Below are 21,704 nucleotides of genomic sequence, written 5' to 3' on the forward strand. Positions count from 1 at the left end.
GACTCCGCACTGAGCAGGGAGCCGACGCGGGGCTCGATCCCACAACCATGAGATCGTGACCTGAGCTGAAACCAAGTGTCGGACGCTCAACCGACTATACCACCCAGGCGCCTCGACAGAAAACTGTTTTGATGTGAATTATAACATTCCAGTAGGGAGCTTATTCCTGCCTCACACACGGGAAATATCCCAGAGCATGACAAAAGTGGGGCAGCCTTACCTCATTAAACTCAGGGTTCAAGGTCTTCTTCTTTATTTGAGTCTTGTGTTTGGCTTTCTTTCCCATGTCCGGTTTCAGCCAGCTGAGAGGAGACAGAGATGCTATTGCGAGGGAAGTTTAATGAATAAGATCAGCCTCTTGACCCCAAAGGCTCCCTCCCGTGCCTGGAGAATCACTGCACAAATCAGGACGTGAATCAACATTAACAGCGATGCGCGTTAGGGCAGAGCTGCCAGGCGCTGCACTAAGAACCTGCGGGATGGTTCATTCCCAACAAACCCTCGTGGGTAGATCTACAACCCCCCATTTCACGTGCAAGGAAATTGAGCATCCAGACAAGTTGAGACATGTGCCTCAGGTCACACAGCTCAGAACCAACCCAGCGCTTGCCTCTGGAGTCTGTGTGCTCTTAGCTAGTACTCAGTCCCAAGGGGTCAGATCGAAAGCCTCTATGGTGGTGCCTAGAGTGGCACAATTACCCTTTAGGATGCCCCCAAGTCCTGGGGAAGCGGTGACTGTACACACAGACAGGAGAAGATGCAAATCTGATTACAATCAGTCCTCTTCAACACTATTCAGTGGCTCCCCTTGGACCTTAGGGGAAAGTTCAAATTCCTTGATGGGGCTTTTAAAGCTCTATATGATTAGGTCCTTGCTCTAGCCCAGCCTGCTCTTATGCTATGCTCTTCACCTCACTCCCCATTCACTCTCCTTTCCATCCTAGGACCTTTGCACATACCATTTCCTCTGCCTAGACAGCTCTTCCCCAGTGTAAGCACAATGCCTGGCACATAGTAGGTGCTCAACCAGTATTTTCTGGGCAAATAAATAAGATGGGCCAAAAGCACCTAATTGTTGGGACACTTGGACTCTCATTAAAGCTGTCACTATGGGGCACCTGGGTGGCTCAGTGAGTTAAGCCTCTGCCTTCGGCTCAGGTCGTGATCCCAGGGTCCTGGGATCGAGCCCCGCACCGGGCTCTCTGCTCAGCAGGGAGCCTGCTTCCTCCTCTCTCTCTGCCTGCCTCTCTGCCTACTTGTGATCTCTGTCAAATAAATAAAATATCTTTTAAAAAAAAGCTGTCACTAGTGTGCAACTTTGAACCCAAGTGTAGCTTCAGCATGCCTCAGTTTCCCAATCTGTAAAGAAGGCAAACATTTTTTTCCTTCACTTACAGAACTGCTTTTGAGGATAATTTATTTACTTATTTATGTTTATTGAAGCATAGTGGACAGTGTTACATTAGTTTCAGGCGTACACACAGCGACTTGACAAGCCTACATTTCTGCTGTGCTCACCACAAGGGTGGTCACCATCTGTCACCACGCAACACTACTGGAAGGCCACTGATGATATTCCCTCTGCTGTGCCTTCACCCCTATGACTCATTCACTCTACGACTGGAAGCCTGTACCTCCTACTGTCCTTGAGGACAATTTTATTATTTTGTTTTATTTTTAATTTTTACTTATTTGAGAGAGAGAGAGAGAGAGCGTGCGTGCACACAGGTAGGGGGAGCAGTAGAGGGAGAGGGAGAAACAGGCTCCCTGCTGAGCAGGCCCCCCCACCCCCATTCCCTCTGTGGGGCTCTATCCCAGGATCCTGGGATCATGACCTGAGCCAAAGGCAGAGATGCTTAAGGGACCAAGCCACCCAGGTGCCCCTTGAGGACAATTTTAAAGAGGGGACACAAAGCGGGGACTGAACAGTATGAAGTGCTGAGCAAAGATAAAGGACAATTCTGATTTTAAAAATCTTAATTCAGGGATACCTGGGCGGCTCAGCGGGTTAAGCCTCTGCCTTTGGCTCAGGTCATGATCCCAGGATCCTGGGATCAAGCCCTGCACCGGGCTCTCTGCTCAGCAGGGAACCTGCTTCCTCCTCTCCCTCTGCCTGCCTCTCTGCCTACTTGTGATCTCTCTCTCTGTCAAATAAATAAATAAAATCTTTTTTTAAACAAATCTTAATTCAATCTTAGATTGATTAATGGCCTCCTGTTAGCTTTCCCACGATGGCCACCGGGGCAGCCGTTTTCTGGGTGAGCACAGCAATGTTCCTTCCTCCACAGCGATTGGGCAGATGGGAGAAGGGGGTGGGTAGGGAGAATTACTTAAGAAAAACAGCTTGCCAGTGGCTGGGATGTAACAGAGTGCAGAACAGCGGCCCATGAGCTAATTTTCTTTATTGGCCCATATGAGAAAACAAAACCCAGTTATTCCTAGAAATCAAATTCATCCCGACTCATGGGTTCTTCTGTTTACTAAACCCTCATTTGAAGAAAATCCAAAGCAGAGTCCACCCTGGCCTAATTTTTTAGCCATGACCTTAAAGGGAGCACTGCCTTCTATTATGAGAGGGAGGCCGGGGGAGGGAACGTCTCCCAGGCTGGAGGGAACATCAACAAACGCTCTCTGCCACGAGGAGGCACAGGAGGGGTAGTGATTTAGAACTGGAATGGCAGATGTTTAATGAGCACCTACTGTGTACCAGACCCCATGACTACGCTCCTCTCAGACCTCCAGCCGTGGGGGGCAAAAGAGACTGACAAGTTGCTGGGCTCTGAATTCACCCCAGTGTTCTCGCCGTGGCTGTGCTTGCCCTGGGCTCCCAGCCAGCACCTGGGCCAGCAGGGCCAGCAGGGCCAGCAGGCAGTCCCACTGCTGGGAGACGCAGGGCTCCTGCAACGAGCAACATTGCGCTCAAGCATTCCCCATCACCTGGGCCGAAACTTCGTCAGAACTGTACTGCAGTCTAACATTCTTCCTGCCCAACCATCCTCCCAGCCCCCTCCTCTACTCCACCTGCTATCCCTATGGTCCTCCGCTGGCTCCCTCTCAATTTTTCTTCACAGACATTTTCCCCCAATAAATCTCCTGTACATCTCATTTAGCCCTGGAGGCTGCTTCTTGGAGGGCAGAACCTACTCTTCCCATTTTACCGATGAGGACGTTGAGGCCCAGAGATGTAAAGGCACTAGCTGAAGGTCACACAGCGAGAGAATATTGCAGACTATGGGCTCTAAGATTCAAACCCAGGCAGTCTGGATCCAGAGCCCAAGCTTTCAATCATATCCATAGAAACACACCTTTGGCTGCCACAAGACAATGCAGAAGTCTACTGAGAGTAGGGCAAATATTACTATACCAGACACATTTAGCATTGCTTTCCACGTGAGATCTTGTTTGAACCTTTTGCCTTGTGCCCATTCCTGGACATAAGTGGCACTACTCTCTCCACTGTGTCCAGGAAGAACTCGAGGTTAGGATAACTTGCTTACAGTTATACAGCTGGGAGCTGGCAGAGATGGGAGTGGAACCATGTCTGATTCAGTGGTGGCCGTGAGGATGTGCTGGGCGGACCTCCAGCTCCAGCACTGCTGACCGAGGTCTCAGCTGCTGCCCCTGGAAACCTAGCCATGTTTGTGTCGTGGCCCCGCTCTGGGCTGATGGCTGAAGTTGGCAGGAATATTATGGGAGTCTTGTTCCTAGGAGACACGGGACTTGTCTGGTGGCTGCTTTGGGCCTTGAGGACTCTGATGGCCTTGCTGAACTTGCATCCATGATGCTTCCCCTGGCCCGTCTCTCCCCTCTGCTCACGTGAGTCAGACTCGCATGGCGGTCTAGCAGCTCTCCCGTCTCCCTGCTTCAGGCATTGCGGCTAGTGAAGCCCTGGTCTGCCGAACCCCATGTTGGCATCATTCCAGAGGCTCTGGACTAACACAGATAACACGACTCTCTGACTCCCCATGGTGGAGTTCCTGGGAATAACTCAAAGTAAGGTCTTTTCTTTAAACATTTCCAGATTTGCACTGGAAAAAGCCAGATTGCTTCTTTGGCGGTGGGGCTCTGGACTGCTGGAGGGACATGTTGCTGATTCGAGGGGGCTCCAAATGGGGTCACTGCAACCCTGCCGCTGGCCTTTGTCCCACTGGAGGGGACAGAGCCACAAAACTCCTCATATGGGCAAATGACACACCAATCTGATCATATCAGATGTCAGACTCACACTCTAGCCAGTTCTGGGCACCGTCTCGCGGTATGACCTTGGACAGGCTCATTTCCTTCTCTGGGCCCCAGTGTTCAATCATCTTGGGGAAGCTCTCTAGTTCTCCCTTTGCAAGGATCTAGGACCCCCTCTGGGGTCCACTCAGAGTCCCAGTGACTCACAGTTTGACGAATGGATCTGAGTAGCCATTGGCGTCCATGGCGGCCAGGTGCACGCAGCGTATGATGCCCACGATGAGGCCTCCCTGCTGTGTGCTGTACATGAGGGACACCAGGATCTTGCCACGTTCCTCTATGTCACCAATACGTTCCACCTGCTGCAGTAGGAGAATAGGGTGTATCAGTCTAGGAAGGAGAGGGGGCCAGGCGACTGGATGGATGGCTAGTGTTAGGGAGGAGTCTGTGGAGAGGAGGAAGAGCTGGCCCTCCCCAGTGTGCTCAGCACCATGGACAGCAGATGCCCCCTGGTCTCCTGGGTCCAGCAAGCAGGGATACCAACGTGGGTGAAAGTCCAAGGCACATGAGGGTGGGAACTTTACTGTTAGACATGGGCAGAGCCCTGAGTGACCATAGGTGGGGCTGGACCCTGCTTCCAGTCTGACTGAGCTCAGATTTGTCACAGTCAACCAGTCTTCTCACAGTTAGAGTCCCTGGGGTCGCATGAGGGACCTGGGCAAAGACTGCAGAGGTGTAGTCCAACCCCGGCCTCCACGTCCCCACGGACAGAGGGAGAGTGACTTCGCTCTCCAGCAGAGCTTAGCCAACAAGCAGGGGGACTCGAGGGTGTGTCCTGGGGGTGAGAGGGTGGGGTGGGCCCCCGCCCAAGGTGGGGGCTCCAGGTGGGAGGAGCATCCCCTGGGTCTCGTGTTCTAATGCCTCGGGCACAAGGGTACCCCTCTTGTGGTTAACTGATAGGCAAGTGGCTTTAGGAGAAAGAAGGAAGGCGCTAGGCAAGAGAGGAAAGAGATGGTGGACCCCGACTGTGGCTTCGATACCCACTCAGTGCTCACCTCCTCCTCATAAAGGGCCATGCCTCGGGCTGACCCAGTGGTTCCAGCACGCTTCATCTTAGAGGAAGGAAACAGAAAGGAAAGATAACATGAGTCTGTGAGGCTCATCTCCCTGCCCAAGAAGGACCAGAAAACCCTCACCCTTCCATCAGCATCCAGACCCGTGAGGGTGGGCCCTCCAAGCTGTGACCCTCCAGCTCTTCTCCTTTTAGATAAAACTTACATAACATTAACCATTTGACACACCACGTGAATGTACACCAGCCTATGATATAGGGTATATTACTAACTCATCTTACAGATGAAGACACTGAGGATCAGAATGGTTAAGCCACTTGCCTAAGATCACACAGCCACTAAGTGGCAGGAACCACCCCCCCCCCAAACAGGTAAGCTTTCATCTGCTCTGGTAGAAGTGGCACAGGGGTCTTGGGGTCTGAGCCACTGGGTACTTCTTCCCCTGTGGCTCCTAAGGTCCTTTTGTGGGATTCTAGTGCTCTGGGGAACACTATGTGAAAACCCCCGGCTGAGTCCAACCTCGCCACTTTAGGGATAAGGAAAACTGGGATCCAGAGGAAAGGGGAGGCACTGACGAAGCCCCTGCCCTTGGTGGGGCACATGAGGGTAACTGGTAGCGGGATGGTTAAGGGCAAAGAACAAAAGGTGATCAGGAGGGTCCTGTGGCTACTCAGGGCCTCTGCCTGTCCTGCCACCTTCGTGCCTCTGGGGCTGGCTGCATCCCTCATGGCAAGAAAGGCAAACTCCGGAGCTGAAAACCCAGATGGGGGCCTGGCCACAGTCCTGACCAACTGGACTCACTGGGTGAGGGATGGAAGAAGGGGCCGGAAGAAGCAGGTGTCACAGGAAAAGACCCAGAGGAAACGCCTCACTCTTAGAATTGCCCGTAATGATTTATTTGGAGCCTGGCACTTGGTGCAAATTGCTCCTTGTGATTTTCCTTGTCGTGTCTTGTTTTTTTCGCCGGTGCTATTCAAAGACGGTGTGGCACATAGATACTCCATCCTCCGGCCGGCCATCTGGTGGGAGGATGCTGCAGGATTTCCCCTCCTGCCTGCGATGGCGTCCCCATGGGGAGCTGGCCCACTGCCCAGGGGAGCAGGCACCCTGGTGACTGCAGGAGGGCTGGGCTCTGGCCGGTGCCTGAGAGCACAGCCACTGACTTGCAGTATGACCTTGGCTGCCCGCTCCTGTCTCTGGGCCCAAGGTGGCCCATAGGTAAAAGAGGCCGATTCGATTATCTCTGAAAATAGATGGCTGGGTCCCACTGTACCTCACTAAGTCAGGATCTCCAGGGAGACCCCCATGGATCTGAGTCTGTAAAGCTCTGGTTTAAAAACCTCGAGTTGGGAACTGGGTTTGCCGCTGCTGCTGGGCCGCCATCGCTCGCTCGCTAACTCCGTGGCCCGCGCTTTGGGCTCCGGCAGCAGCAGCCACAGGGAAGGAGGGGAAGTGAGGAGGTCTCTGGGGCCGGGGCTCACACGGCCCACCGGACCGCGCCCTCTACCAAAGGGCTGAAAAAACCTCATCGTTACAGGCCTGGTGGCATGAAATCAGACGTTATCAGAAATGCACTGAACTTTGGATGCACAAACTTCCTTTGCAGCGCCTGGGGCGGGCAGGTGCTCAGGACTGCAAAACTGATCTGCGTGTCCAGAGTGCAGCTCTGGGGGCTTTGCAGGAGGCCAGGGAGGCCTCCCTGTGGGGTCTTTATAAAGACACCAGTCGGTAGTTCTGAAAGATAGGTATTTTTTTCTTCCCTGGAGTCAAAAGGTACCTAAGTAATGACTGCCAGCGGAAAAACGGGACAGAAATCAGGTATTGGCACAGTTTCTGTTTTCATCTGTGTGTGAGTTTTTAACAAGTGTGGAAACCTAAGGCATGAATGCAAGTTAGTATGTGTGGACAGTTCTCAGCAGGTTCAACTTTATAACCATGATCAATAAACCTGCTACATTTTTTCTGGACAATGCCAGCATTTTTTTTTCCTTGTTTTTGTTTTTGTTTTTTAAACAAGGAAATTTCCTATCAATGGCAGCTAATTGGAGTTTGTGGCATTTTTGTCATATAGTGGATCCCGGTGACGGGATGGATAGTCACTAGTCTTCTAATTGAGTTGTCAAGGAAATTTCCTATCAATGGCAGCTAATTGGAGTTTGTGGCATTTTTGTCATATAGTGGATCCCGGTGACGGGATGGATAGTCACTACAGTCTTCTAATTGAGTTGTCCTGCCTGCAAATACATGTTTTTAATGCTGTCTGTCTCTTGTGCTGTTCCTGTAAATTTGTTACTAAAATACATTAAACTTTAAAAAAGAAAAATAAAGATCTCCAGTTGATTCTGAGGTATGGCCCAACTGGAGAGCCTCGGTGTGGTTCCTGTTCTGTCCTAAAAGGCGAGTGCCACACTGAGGGGTCATAGCTCCGACGCTGTATATGGGATTGCACACTAATCCTTAAAGGACCTTATGAAGCTGGTACTTACTACATGATTCCATTTTGCAGATGAGAAAACTAAGGCCTAGAGAAGTTAAATAATTTGGTTAAAATAAAGTAAAATACAAATAAAACAAAACAAAATAATAAAAAATAAATAAAATAAAATAATTTGGTTAAAAAAGAGGTTAAATAAATAATACGTGGCAGAGCCTGAGATTCAGACTCAGGGAGTCTGGCTCCAGAGCCCGTGCTCTTAAGCAGTATATGACCTTGTCTCCTGTTGCTCTGCACGGTGCTTTATGAACTCATGACCGACAAGTGGGTCAGCCAGCGTTATTTTCCACAATAACACACAGTTAATTTATGACTGCTTATTAGACACTAAGTTCTGCCCTGATTCTTTCATGCAACCCTCCTCTGGCCCAGGTCCTGTTAGAAAGCCCATTTTGTAGACAAGAAAAACTGAGGCTCAGGAGAGTTCAGACTCTTAGCCAAGGCCGGGGAACAGGGAAGTGGCAGAGCTGGGCTTTGAACCCAGGCAGGCCACACTGCCGTAGCACACTGCCCTTCCCAATTTCACCACGGAGAATTCTGAGGTCAGAAGTGATGCTGACACAGGGTTGGTAAAAGGCAGCGCTGGGATGCTAACCTCCACGCTCTGATCTGAAATCTCCTTCCCGCCTCTACTGTCAGGCACCCTGCAGATCACCCCCTTTGCAGGCCCAGAGGAAAGCCCCCAGCCCCCAAATCCTTCTCTCCCATCGCGCCCTCAGGGCAAAGGTGCTCACCGGGATCACCCGCTCCAGACAGATATTGAAGTTCTTCTTCTGGTTGGGCTTCAGTTTCTTGAGGGAAAATCTGGTCTCGCCGATAAACTCGTTATGGCCAAATTTGTCCTCATCACAGACAGAGATCCTGCGATCGATGTCAGGGGTGGAGAGAGAACAAAGAGCCCATATTGAGCAAATACTATGTACCAAGAGCTATGATTGATAACTGGCAGGGAATGGGTAATGAGCGTAGGAATATTTCAATTTCCTACTTCTTGAGCACTAGGCCAGCTAATTTATGTTCCTTATTCATTGCAGTGTAACTTCCAAGCAGTAATGTGCCCACATCTTACATTTATAGCCCGCTGAACTTTTGTATATGGAAACACCACCCAGATCAAGATCTAGAACATTCTGGTTCCTGGAAGACCTTCAAGCTCCCTCCTAGTCTTGACCTCCCTTAATGAAAACCACTCTCTTGGCTTCTGCAAGATTCCTATCCTCTTGTTTGGGGCCCTCATATACATAAAACCAGATAGCATGTCTTCTTTTATGCTTGGCTTCTTTTGCCCAACATTGTTGGTGAGCGTCACCCGTGTCTACAGCAATGTGTCCTTTTCACAGCTGTATAGTATTCCGTTGTGTAACCATCCCAGAATACTTCTGTTACTGATGGACATTTGGTTTGGGCCAATTTCTAGCTTTGAGCTTTAATGGATAAAGCTGCCAGAGAACACTCCTGAGTCTTTTGTACGCACATGGATGTATTTCTACTGTGTATCTTCCTAGGGGTGGACATGCTGAGTCCCGGGCTACACATATGTTTAGCTTCAGTAGAAACTTCCAGTTTTCCAAAGTGGTTCCACCCATTTTACCCACACCAGCAAGCCACGCTGGTTCTGGCTGCTCTTCGTTTTTGCTAACTTTGATTTTGTCGGTCTTTAATTTTAGTCTTTCAGCAATAGTATCTCACTGCGGTTTTGATTTATAGTTCCCCGGTGACTAAGGAATGCTTTACGGCCATTTGAGCATCATCTTCTGCATAGCTGGGCCAGGAACGTAGTCAGCCTCTCTTCCTTTAACGTGTTCTCCCTGCCAACATGTGTGTTTCTCACTTTAGAATGGAGACTGGGGGCCAGAGAGGTAGAATAATTTTTCCCTGGTAAGAGGCAGAAGCAGAATTTGAATCCAGATCTCTGCGAATCCTCAAACACTATATTGTCCCTGGTTATCTGCCCTGAACAGCAGTGAGTAGGAAGAGGTACACACAGAAAGGGCAGGTCACGGAAAGGTCCCTCAGGAGGCGAAAAGGACCGGTCACACATGATAATTCATCCTGACAGACACCAAAGGGGAGGAAGGATGCCTCCCGAGGCACGGGAGGCAGAGACCAATGGTATCTTCCCCCTTGGCCATCAACATTTGCTACACAATGTTCAAAGCGCTGGAGAGCCAGGGCACCCCCATGGCTGGGCCCCACACTGGTTAGGACTGGGAAAACAAGCTGTCTCTGCTTGGCTAGTGAGCCTGTGACCAACCTTGTCCCTCTGCAGGGCCATGTGTCTCCAAAGACTTAAGGATCATCATTTTAAAAAAGATTTTATTTATTTATCTGACAGAGAGAGACCACAAGTAGGCAGAGAGGCAGGCGGGGGGGGGGGGGGGGAATGCAGGCTCCCTGCCAAGCAGAGAGCCTGATGTGGGGCTCAATCCCAGGACCCTGAGATCATGACCTGAGCCGAAGGTAGAGGCTTAACCCACTGAGCCACCCAGGCATCCAAGGATCATCATTTCTGAACCAATAATGCCAGTTCTAGGAATTTATCTCAAACAAATAAGAAGTGCAAAAATTCTTAACTACAAAAGCATTTATCACTGTGCTGTTTCAAATAATGTATGTATTCCATAATGGGGGATACTTAAGAGAAATCATGGAACAACTACAAGAATATAACATGGAAAACAGTGTTTTAATTGGTCATCAGGGAAAGGCAAGACCGTAACGCAATGCCACTACACACCCACCAGAACGGCCAGAATGACAACGTGCTGATGAGGCTGTGAACGAACGGGGACTCTCGTACATTGCTGGTAGGAGAGTCATCCGGTATAATCCCTACGGAAAATCGTCAGTTTCTACGAAAGCCGAGCATACACCTACACTAGGAGTCTCCCATTACATTCCTGCAAAGAAAAGCACGTGTAATACAATGTCACTAGAATGTTCCTAGCAGTACTACTATAATAGCCCCCAAAGGGAAAGCAACCAAATGTCCATTAATAGTAGAACAGGTAAAGGAAACTGGCACAGTCATACAAAGGGATACTAAAGAGTGGTAAAATTGAGCACACTGGGTGGCTCAGTGGGCTGAGCCTCCGACTCCTGACTTCGGCTCAGGTCATGATCTCGGGGTTTTGGGATCGAGCCCTGCATCAGGCTCTGTGCTCAGCAAGGAGTCTGCTTGGGATTCTCTCTCTTCCTCACCCTCTGCCCCTCACCCCCCTGCCCCACTGTGTGCCTGCTCTCTCTCTCTCTCTCTCTCTCTAAAATAAATGAATAAATCTTTAAAAAAACAAGAGTGACAAGAATCAATAATCTACAACTACACACACAACAACTTGGGCAAGTATCACAAGTATAATATTAAGTGAAAAGACAGGAAAGATTCATGCTGTACCATTCCCTTCATGTAAAGTACAAAGCCAGACTGAGTTCATTGTCCTTTACGTGTCAGGGTCATGAGTACCCTGGGGCGGGGGCGGTGATCTTCACTAGAGGGACAGTACCAGGGACAGGGTGTCGGCGGTCTGGGAATGCTCTGTTCCCAGACCCCAGAGTGTTCACTGCGTAAAAACTCATCAATCTGTATAGTTTTTATGTGTGCATTTTCCTAAGTGGCTGTTACCCTGCAATAAAAATGCTTTCTTTTAAAGATTTTATTTATTTGACAGAGAGAGAGAGATCACAAGTAGGTAGAAAGGCAGGCAGAGAGAGAGGGAGAAGCAGGCTTCTCACTGAGCAGAGAGCCTGATGCGGGGCTTGATCCCAGGACCCTGAGATCATGACCTGAGCCGAAGGCAGATGCTTTAACCCACTGAGCCACCCAGGAGCCCCCAAAATGCTTTCTTAAAATAATCGTGTAGCTGGTGGGAATGGACACGGAACAGCCAACGTGAAAAGCAGTTTGTATGACTTATGAAAGAACAACAAGCAAAAAAACATCCACTGTGATCCAACAAACACTCCCCTTTGGCTTTTATCCCAAGGAGACACTAGTATGTACACAAGGAAGCATAAAGAATGCTCATTGCAACTTTGTAAAAGAGAGAGGCTGGGAACAACCTAGATGTCTTTCCACAGGATGCTGGTTAAATAAACTGATACCATTTAGGTAAAATTTAAAACAGGCCTGGGGCGTCTGGGTGGCTCAGTCGGGTTAAGTGTCTGACTCTTGACCCCGGGACAGATCGAGCTCCATGTGGGGTTCTCTGCAGCTCAGTGGGGCGTCTGCTTGAGATTCTCCCTCTCCCTCTCCCTCTGCCCCTCCTTGCTGCTCACGCTCTCTCTCTAATAAATAAATCTTTAAAAAAAAATTTAAAAACATGCCAGACAATGCCATCACTGTTTATAGATATACAATCTCGTAGCTGAAGTCTAAAACATGCTTGGGCACGACAGCCATACAGTTCAGTGTGCGTTTTGCCCCGGGGGGGTGGGTGGAGAAGAGAAGGAGGGATGGTGGGGGGATGTGACAGGAGCTTTGGTCCGCATCTGTCATGCTTTCTTTCTTGAAAATAATATCAATTTTAAAAGCTGAAGAACATGCAGCAAAATATTAAGATTTTCTAAAAGACTACGTGCTGCTACTGGGTATTTAGGCCAAAGACACAGCTGTAGTGAAAAGACGGACCATCTGTACCCAATGTTCATAGCAGCCGTGGCCATAATCACCAAACTGGAAAGAGCCAAGATGCCCTTCAGCAGACGAATGGATAGAGAAGATGTGGTCCATATACACGATGGAGTATTATGCCTCCATCAGAAAGGATGAATACCCAACTTTTGTAACAACATGGACGGGACTGGAGGAGATTATGCTGAGTGAAGTAAGTCAAGCAGAGAGAGTCAATTATCATGTGTTTTCACTTACTTGTGGAGCATAAGAGTAACACGGAGGATGTAAGGAGAAGGAAAGGAAACATGAATTGGGGGAAATTGGAAGGGGAGACAAACCCGGAGAGACTGTGGACTCTGAGAAACAAACTGAGGGTTTTGGAGAGGAGGGGGGAGTGGGAGGTTGGGTGAGCCTGGTGGTGGGTATTAAGGAGGGCACGGACTGCATGGAGCACTGGGTGTGGTGCATAAACAATGAATCTTGGAACAATGAAAAAATTAAATTAAATTTTAAAAAAAGACTGAGTGCTGAGTTTATGGATGTTTGTTTTATTATGTCTACACTTTTCTGTACGGTTGTAATATTTAATGATAAAACTTTTTTTTAAATTTGTGATAAATCGTTCTGTGTAACACTCTGAAGCAGTCAAATATTAGGCAGATCTAAATGTCTTCCCACGGCTATAACTCTAAGATATGATGTTAAGAAAAAAGGCAAGTTCCAAATCCATACAGCACGACCCTTTCTAGGTTGTAAGCAGTAGTAGGAATATGAGGCATATGCTCACGGAGGGAGGGAGTGGACCCAGGCTGGTGGAGGGGACCGACATTTTTTTTTAATTTTAAAAAATATTGTTTTTATTTATTTGAGAGAGAGAGCGAGTACGCAGGGGAAAGAGAGCAGGAGAGAGAGTGAGCAGGGGAGAGGGGAAGACAGAGAGGGAGAAGCAGACTCCCTGTTGAGCAGGGATCAGCCCCGCTGATCAGGGGCTCAGGGCTTGATCCCAGGACCCTGGGATTGTGACTTGAGCTGAAGGCAGATGCTTAACCGACTGAATCATCCAGGCACCCTGGGGACTAACATTTAAAAGGAGCTTTGCCTTCTCTGTAAGTTTTTTTTTTTTTTTCCACAAGAAACGTGTATTTGCTTATTACTTACATAATTAAAAATGCAATTTAACAGAACACTGTAGAAGAATATAAATATAAAATGGGGGCGCCTGGGTGGCTCAGTGGGTTAAGCCTCTGCCTTCGGCTCGGGTCATGGTCTCAGGGTCCTGGAATCGAGCCCCACGTCGGGCTCTCTGCTGAACAGGGAGCCTGCTTCCCTCTCTCTCTCTGCCTGCCTCTCTGCCTCTGTCTCTCTCTCTCTCTCTGTCAAATAAATAAATAAATCTTAAAAAAAAAGAATAAAATGGCATCGATATGCTGTTAAGAGAGGCTGATTAATTATTAGAATGGTCCGTGTTTAGAACACTTAATTTTATAAGGAACGTTTGCACACATTGTAAACACACACACACACACACAAATAAATACACATGTGACCTGAATGTCCAGACACCAAGATGTTAAGAGATTTATCTGTATTTTCAAAAGTCTCTACCAGAAACATGTGTTGTTTTTGTAGAGGTAAAAAAGAAAGAAAAACTATGCAGATATGTTTTCAAGAGTGGCCTCAGGCCCCTCTTCTCCATTTGCCCGGCCTCAGCCCCCTCCCTGTCCACCCACAGGTACCTGAGCGTCTTCCTCTGCATGTCCTCATCTGTGATGCCGTGATAGACAAGGGTCTCATTCCAGATGGGGTTCCGGGTGTTCCGCAGAGTTTTTGTACGAAGCTTGTTGGACTAGAGCCCAGAGAGATAGACAGACACCCGCCTTGGTGGGAAGCCAGCTCTGCAGCCCCATCCTTTGGGTTGACTTGGTGTGGGTGGGTGGGTGATGTAGGAGTCCGCTCCCCTTACAAGTGTCTGGGGGCCCAGTGGCTCCCAAATGCGTGCTCTCAGTGAGTGGGGGGCATACCCCATGCTGCTACAGCCGTCATCAGTGCTGGACACTGGGCCACCCCTCCCTCCATGTGCAGGGCCCTCTCTTTGAACTTTCCATTAAGATTAGAAAGCATGAGAAAAAAAAAAGTGATTTACAGGTCAGAAAGGCAGAAATAGAGTCACCCATTTATAGGCAGTGAAAAAACAATTTCTGGGAGGTATTGAAATGGTTTCTTCTGTCTCCCCAAATAGCATCCTCCATGCCTAAAGATCCTTAGGGGACAAGGTTTTCATTTTACTTTAAGAAAGACGGCTAAAAATGCACTATATCCAGAAGAGGTGGCCTGGTAGCAAATCTAATTCATACTAACATGTAAATGACTCACTGGACACTTTGGCAAAGCCAGTTTGGATTTGGGTGTGAGCAAAGAAGAGAGTCAGCAAATGTCACTGGCGGGTCAGAATGAATAGTGGCCAAACACTTCGCAGTTTGGCCATGTCCAGGAGAGGGAGTCTCCTTTCTTGATCCAAAGAAAGAAAAAATGAGAGACAGTGTGTAAGTGAATGCATACATGTGTGTCCTCTTTGTGTCCTGGGGCATTTCATAGTTGCATAGATTTTTAACAGCCATTTTCCCAAGATCATGCAACCAAGTGCACAGTCACCCTTGTTTGGGGGACATACATGACAAATTAACACAACAAAGCAGAAAATAAAATCCAAGAAAGCACCCTTTCATTGCTAGCCATGTGCTCTGAGTGGGTCCATCCAAAGAGAGGAGAATTAACTCCACTGTCCCTCCCCAGAGCAAGGCAGAGATAGGGAGGTGAGCGAGCTGGCTGGGGAGAGAAAGGTGGGCGGGGCAGCAGTGCATCTTTGCTCGTAACAAACATTTTCTCAGGTGCTTAGCACTACAGCCTGGAGAGAGTTATTCATTTCTCTTTGGAGAGGAGAAGCATTTGGATGGGACAGAAAGTGGGTGGGGGAGGTGAGCCACGGTCAGCACTGGGGAGCCACTGAAGGTATCTGAGCAGGCGGATGGCCTCACTGGGGCTTCTGCTTCTCTCCTGGCCTTCGGCAGCTCCCTGGAGCCCCCATTTCTTGGCTGGAGACGTGGGCAGAGCACCTGCCCCTTGAAGGGGAGTAACTCATGGTCTATCCCTTATCCCTTGCAAGGACTTTGCCACTCCAGGAAGGAGGGGCGTTTGGGGCTAGTTCGGGGGGCTATTTTAGGCTCTGAGCTGGGAACGTTGGGTGCCTGCCAGGGCCCATGTGCCCAGTCTGCTGAGAGGTCCAGGCCATATGGTACCTTGCTGGCTCCTGGCAGGAGATGCAGCTTCACGTAGGGATCAGCCAAGCCGTTGGAATCCATGGGCTTCAGTCCCTGCAACAGAAAAGGCAACAGCATGAAGGGCCTTGGGAGGGCCTGGTGCTCAGCTGTCACAGGCAATGGGCACAGCCCCTGGCATCTGTCCTGCCCATCGGTCCACCCTGTGCTTCCTCGTCCATAGACAGAAGAGGGAAATGAAGTATGCTGGGAAGAATGCTGGGATCAGGCAAACGGGGTTTGGAGCCTGGCCATGTTACTTCCCAGCTGTGTGACTTTAGGCAAGTTCCTTAATCTCTCTGAGCCTCATTTTCCTCCTCTGTCAAAGGGGATAACAGTACCTGCTTCACAGAGTGATAAGACTTAAACATGGTTCTACCTGGGAAGTGCCGGGCACAGAGCCTGGTGCACAGTGATTGCTGCATCAAGGCTGGACTGTGGTTCCTAGCATGGAAGGAAATGTTCCAGAACAAGGATGGGAGAGAAGGAGAAGCTGGGGCAAGGGGGCCTGAGTTCTAGCCCTGGCCCCCATACTCATTTCTGAGACCTCAGTTTTTCCATCCATAAAATGGGGAACATAGTATCTGTCTGGCCCCCCACTCCCTGGGCTTAAATGAGGCTTGAGTGAGACACCATGGGGGAAGGGAGTTTTCCTGGGGTAGTAATTAAACTGGCCTTGTTAATATGAGAAATACCCCACATTCCTGGGGCCCAGACATACTCTGTCCAACATCCTATGCTAGGGCTGGGCAGGTGTTCCCACCTCTAGGATCCAGCTATCCTCTCTCACAGTACTAATCCCAAAGCCATGCATCTTTGTGGCCTCAGTTTCCCCATCTGTTCAGTGGGACTGTTTGCAGCCCCTGTTCGTGGGGTTCTTGGGGGATTAACTGAGACCTCACCTGTGAAGGGTGAGCTCTGGGTCTGGCACTAGTGGGTGTGGACAATGGGGAGAGGATGCCACAAAGTGGGGGACAAGGGGGAAAGCTGGCAGAACAGCCTCATGGGTAAGAGCACAGGCTCTTGAGCAGGACTTCCTGGGTTCAAATCCCAGCTCTGCCACTTCCTGGTATGTGATCTGGGCAAGTCACTTAAGCTCTTTGCCTCAGTTTTGTTGTCTGTAAAATGGGAATGATGATAGAACCTTCCTCATAAGTTGCTGTGAAGATTAAGCAGAATGAAATCATCGTGGAAAGCCTCTAATACTCAGGAAATGCCACGGCCACAGTCTCTGGGCCATTTCCCTGACATGAAGTCTGTGAAGGCAGGACCCAGTTCTAGCTCACGCTAGGATCCCCAGCTTTTAGGAAGTGCCTGGTACAGAGTAGGCATATAATGAACATTTCTGGAATGACTACTGGGATTGCACGGCTGCAAACTGGCAGACAACACACTTTTAAACTCTGAATTTGAACATCCCTTTTTGAGGCGGCTCATGCCAGTTTACCAAAGCTAATCCCACAGCCAGACATCTCACACACTTTGTTCGTATCTGTCACCCGCCCAGCCCGAGGGCAGGTGGGTTTTCTGTACCCTGTCTTAAGGGGTGGTGATGGTGTAGCTTTCCCCCAGGGCTGGAGCTGAAGGAGGGGACTGAATGAATGGGCAGAAAGCAAAACCATTACATCTGGATGCAAATCAGCTCTACCCCTACCAGCTGTGTGACCTCAGGCTTTACTTTGCCGAGACTCAGTTTCCCCATTTGTACAATGGGGATAATAATGGTCCCTACCTCCAAGGTTTCCAGGAGGATGACAAGAGCCAATGAATGTGCTGACCTCACTGTGCTCTTGAGGCATGCAAGCGCTCACTACAGGCTCTGATACAGAACAGGTGCTCAGCAAAACCTGCTGAAGACGGGCCCTGGGCGTGTTGATCCAGGAGTTGTGCTAAGCGTTAGCCTTGTTTGTCATCCAAACCGGGACATATTGTGAGCAAAAAGGGGAACTTTTCATTATTCCAGCAGGGTCACAGGGATTGGCTAAAGACTGTCCCAGGCAAACAGGAACGTGTGACCGCCTTACACTTAATACTCTGTCATCCTTATGGGAGAGGCACATTATTGTCCCAGATTTACAAATGGCACACTGGGGCTCAGAGAGGTTGAGTAACTTTCCCCAAATCACACAGCTGAGAGCAATGGAGCTAGTGTTTGAACCCAGGAAGTCTGCTTCCTGAGCCCTGCTTCTGCTGCCACAGGTGAAGCGGGGGGACTCCAGTCAGTATTTTCTGGGATGGGTGCTGGCATCATCCAGCTCTCCTCAGGGTCCGGAGTTGAGTTGGATGGCTCCCCCTGGAGCCCGCAGCACCGAGATGTCCCAGTATCGGCAACAATGGGTGCCCCTCCCCCGCCCCTGCCTCTGGCTGCTGCTCCAGCCCGACAGTCATAGGGGCACAAGGAGCCACTGGGGAGACCTGTTAGCCACCAAGTCAGGCTAGTATCACTGCCAGGCAGCCCCTCTGCTTCAGTCCCTCCAGGGGCTGTGGACGTCACCTGGCCGATTTCAGCTCTGCCCTTGACTGGCGGCTGCCTCCACTCCCAGGAGGCAGCTACAGCCCAGTGAAACCCCCCTGCACCCACCCCCGAAGGAAGTCCTCCAAAGGAAAGATCCATGACTAATTCCTGCCCCTTTCTCATCCCTGTCACTGTCACACATAGACAAGCCCGGTCACCCATGCCATCCCCAAGTCCCCGAGACATGCCTGAGCATTCTGAGCGGTCCCCAGCTTGGCCTCTCACTTACTTTGGCTTTTATGATGGTGCAGTGCAGGGAGCTATTGTCCTGGTCATAGAGAAGGCTGAATTCCAGGGCACCCAGGGTGGCTGAAGAGGGCAGAGGCAGGAACCAAGAGAATATTTGTTCAGTCACTCGGCAAACATTTCCTGAGCACTTACTATGTGCCCAGTCTGGTGGAGGCACTGAGCCTACAGAGGGGAAGACTCAGTCCCTGCTCTCGACACCCCATCCTGGTAGACCCTCCTTTCCTTTGGAGCGCTCAGCACACCTGTGATCACTTACTCTCACTTAATTGTGTGTGCAACTGCCTGGTTACTGACTTCCCATCCTGCTAGACCAAGAGCCCCCTGAGGGCAAGGGCTGAGACTGTCTCATTCACTGCTGTGTCCCCACTGGGCACAGTACAGAGCACCCAGTCGGTGCTCACATAGTCACTAAAGGAAGAAATTTGCTTTTGCCTCTGCCTGGAATAGTCTCCCATTTTCCATCAAGGAGAGGTGACAGGATGGGTCAAAACCAGGCCATTGATAATGACTGTGGGTCACTTCTCCCATCTGTGTCCCATCTGTCCACCTGATTAGGAGCTCTTGCAATGCTCCCAACCCCACAACACATATTAGATCCAGACACTCATCCATCCATGTGTCGCTCCGGCTCCCAACAACCACCCCAGCTCTCCCTTGCTGCTCCGACACACCCAGGATGAGTGTCACTGGTGTGTGTGTGTGTGTGTATGTGTGTCCCTAGGACTCTGGTGTATGTGTGTGTGCATGTGTGTCCCTAGGACTCTGGGTCTGAGTGGGCAAGGCCCAGAACAGGCACTTTACAAGTCACTGAAGGGATGGATGCAGGAAATGTCTAGGAATTTTTAAATTATGGTTAAGATACTACTTCTAGAAGATATACGTTAAAGAGTTTTGGAGGCTTGACTTATTTCACTCAGCATAATCTCTTCCAGTCCCGTCCATGTTGATACAAAAGTTGGGTATTCATCCTTTCTTACGGCTCATGCTGAGTGAAATAAGTCAAGCAGAGAGAGTCAAGTATCATATGGTCTCACTTATTTGTGGAGCATAACAAATAACATGGAGGACATGGGGAGATGGAGAGGAGAGGGAGTTCAGGGAAATTGGAAGGGGAGATGAACCATGAGAGACTATGGACTCTGAAAAACAACCTGAGGGTTCTGAAGGGGTGGGGGGTGGGAGGTTGGGGGAGCCTGGAGGTGGGTATTAGGGAGAGCACGTATGGCATGGAGCACTGGGTGTGGTGCATAAACAATGAATTCTGTTACGCTGAAAAGAAATTAATAAAAAAAAAGTTTTGGAGGCTATCAAAGTACATACATATAGTTAGAAAGAAAGACGTGAAATGCTGGGCCAGATAATACTTCCATCTGCCTCGTTGAGGAACCACCAAACTGAACATCGCAAATGTGGTCAAACCGTATTCTTTAAAATGATTTAGACGGTAACTTTGACGTTCCGTGTTTATCACAACAAAAATACACAGAGCATCTATTCTTTAGAAAGCTGATGTTGTTTTGTGAACTTAGTAACACAAACCTGTATCTTTATAACTTGGTTGAAAGGTTTATTAGGCTTGGCATACAGGGGCCTGTTCCTCTGCCCCCGGGGACGACACCCGAAGTGACTGTCCCCAGACCCTCCTCCCATAAGTGCCACCTACTTGCTTCATCCGAATCGTAGCTGTTGGCTTCTTCCTCCTCCTCCTCTGGGGGTGGGGGCTGGCGGGCAGGGGCCATGGCAGGCTGGGGGGCAGCAGCAGAGGCTTGGGAATAGGGGCCCGGTGGGGGGCCCGCTCGATCGTCCCTGGCACCAGCTGCTGAGTAGCCCCCAACTCCCCCGGTTCTCTCCTCCCGGGGCGGGGCAGTGGCCCCGGCATAGCCAGAGTCGCCGGGAGCCACCTCTGCAGGGGAGATAGGGAGAGGGCAGGAAAGAGTCAGCTGAGTCTCTGTGCCCTGACAGCAGCAACTGCTGCAGTGTTACCGTTAGTGATAAGCACCTACTGTATATCATGTGCTTGGCAAGGTACCAGAACCACCCAGCCCAGCCACGGAGGATTGCCACAACCAGCTGATGGGGGGACCGTGGGGGGACCGCATCATGTTATTCACTGGTCCTCTGAATGTTGCCGGTGTCAAAACCACCTAGGGAAGCTTGCAAAAATGCAGGTTCTCGGGCCCCACCCAGACTCAGTCGGCAGTGCCATGGGTCTTGGAGTCTGGGTCTTAGAACAAGTCCCAGGAGCTGCTCCAGATGCAGGCAAGACAGCTCTCATGAGGGTACTGATCAGTGGTGTAGGCTCTGCAGCCAGATGGCTTGGGTTTGAATCTCTGTTGTGTGACCTGGGGCAAGTTACTTAATGTCTCTGAGCCTTAGTTTCCTCACATGTAAAATGGGAATTATAGTACCCGGAGGTGCTCAAAACTAGCAGCTATTCTTTTAAAGAATTACTACACGGACGGCACTTAAAACAGTACCTGGTGAGCTAGAAAGCAATGAGTAAGCCGTAGCTCTAGTAACTGATGACGAGTCATATACCTCATACGAAGAACCACCGTCACTCAGCATGATCTTAATCCACTCCAGGCCATGGGCTAAGGTTTTATATGTCTTGGTTTGTTTGATCCTCCCATCGACTCTGTGAGGTTATTCCCATTTTAGAGATAAGGAAACAGAGGCTCAGGGAAGTTACGTGACTTGACAGCTGGAGAGGACAGGAGCCTGGATTTGAATCCAGATAGTCCGTGCTCTTAACCACTGCGTGTCCTGTCCTTTTCTAGCCATGTCATCTTAGTAAGGACCATCTAGAGTTTTGGAATTAGGGAGGCCCCTAGAGCTCATCAGATGGGTCTCTGGGCGCAGAGGGAGTGAAGGTCTGGCAGTCCCTGCTCTCTCACAGGAAGAGGGGTGCCCACTGGGCAGGTGGGAGGGCGAAAGGAACACTTGCCTGGTCTCTGATCTGGAAAGCGTCCTGCGGGTCCGGGGCCAGGTTTGCTGCCTCCTGGAGGCCCTGAATTGGTAAAGAGAGAGGGACAGAGCAGACAAGGTGGCATCATTTGGGTGTTCTCTACCCCTCTTCATTTAAGGACTGTGGACACAGGCCTGGGGGCAGCAGGTGATGGCCACAGGCACCCAGGGATGCAGGAATGGTCCCACTGGGGGGACTCTGAGGTCAGAAAGACCTGGGTTCAAACCCCAGTGCTTCCTTCCTGGGCCTCAGCTTCCTCCTCTGTGAAATGGGGATGGTTGCACCTGCTCTTTGAGTCTC

At 49.9% G+C, this 21,704-nt stretch overlaps 1 protein-coding gene across 3 annotated transcripts in view; it reads right to left on the reverse strand.

The window, feature by feature from the left end:
• The window catches only part of RPH3A (rabphilin 3A), a 266,407-nt gene that overhangs the window by 5,515 nt on the left and 239,188 nt on the right, over positions 1-21,704 (reverse strand). For all 3 annotated transcript variants that reach the window (XM_046026041.1, XM_046026042.1, XM_046026043.1), the window contains 9 exons: positions 21,384-21,446; positions 20,100-20,339; positions 18,417-18,496; positions 15,655-15,729; positions 14,095-14,204; positions 8,481-8,607; positions 5,235-5,291; positions 4,387-4,541; positions 221-302 (listed from right to left, as the gene is read on the reverse strand). In XM_046026041.1, coding sequence (XP_045881997.1) covers positions 221-302; positions 4,387-4,541; positions 5,235-5,291; positions 8,481-8,607; positions 14,095-14,204; positions 15,655-15,729; positions 18,417-18,496; positions 20,100-20,339; positions 21,384-21,446 — 989 coding nt within the window. The remainder of the gene's footprint in view (positions 1-220; positions 303-4,386; positions 4,542-5,234; positions 5,292-8,480; positions 8,608-14,094; positions 14,205-15,654; positions 15,730-18,416; positions 18,497-20,099; positions 20,340-21,383; positions 21,447-21,704) is intronic.

Source organism: Meles meles, chromosome 12 (genome assembly GCF_922984935.1).
Source record: "Meles meles chromosome 12, mMelMel3.1 paternal haplotype, whole genome shotgun sequence".
NCBI lineage: Eukaryota > Metazoa > Chordata > Mammalia > Carnivora > Mustelidae > Meles > Meles meles.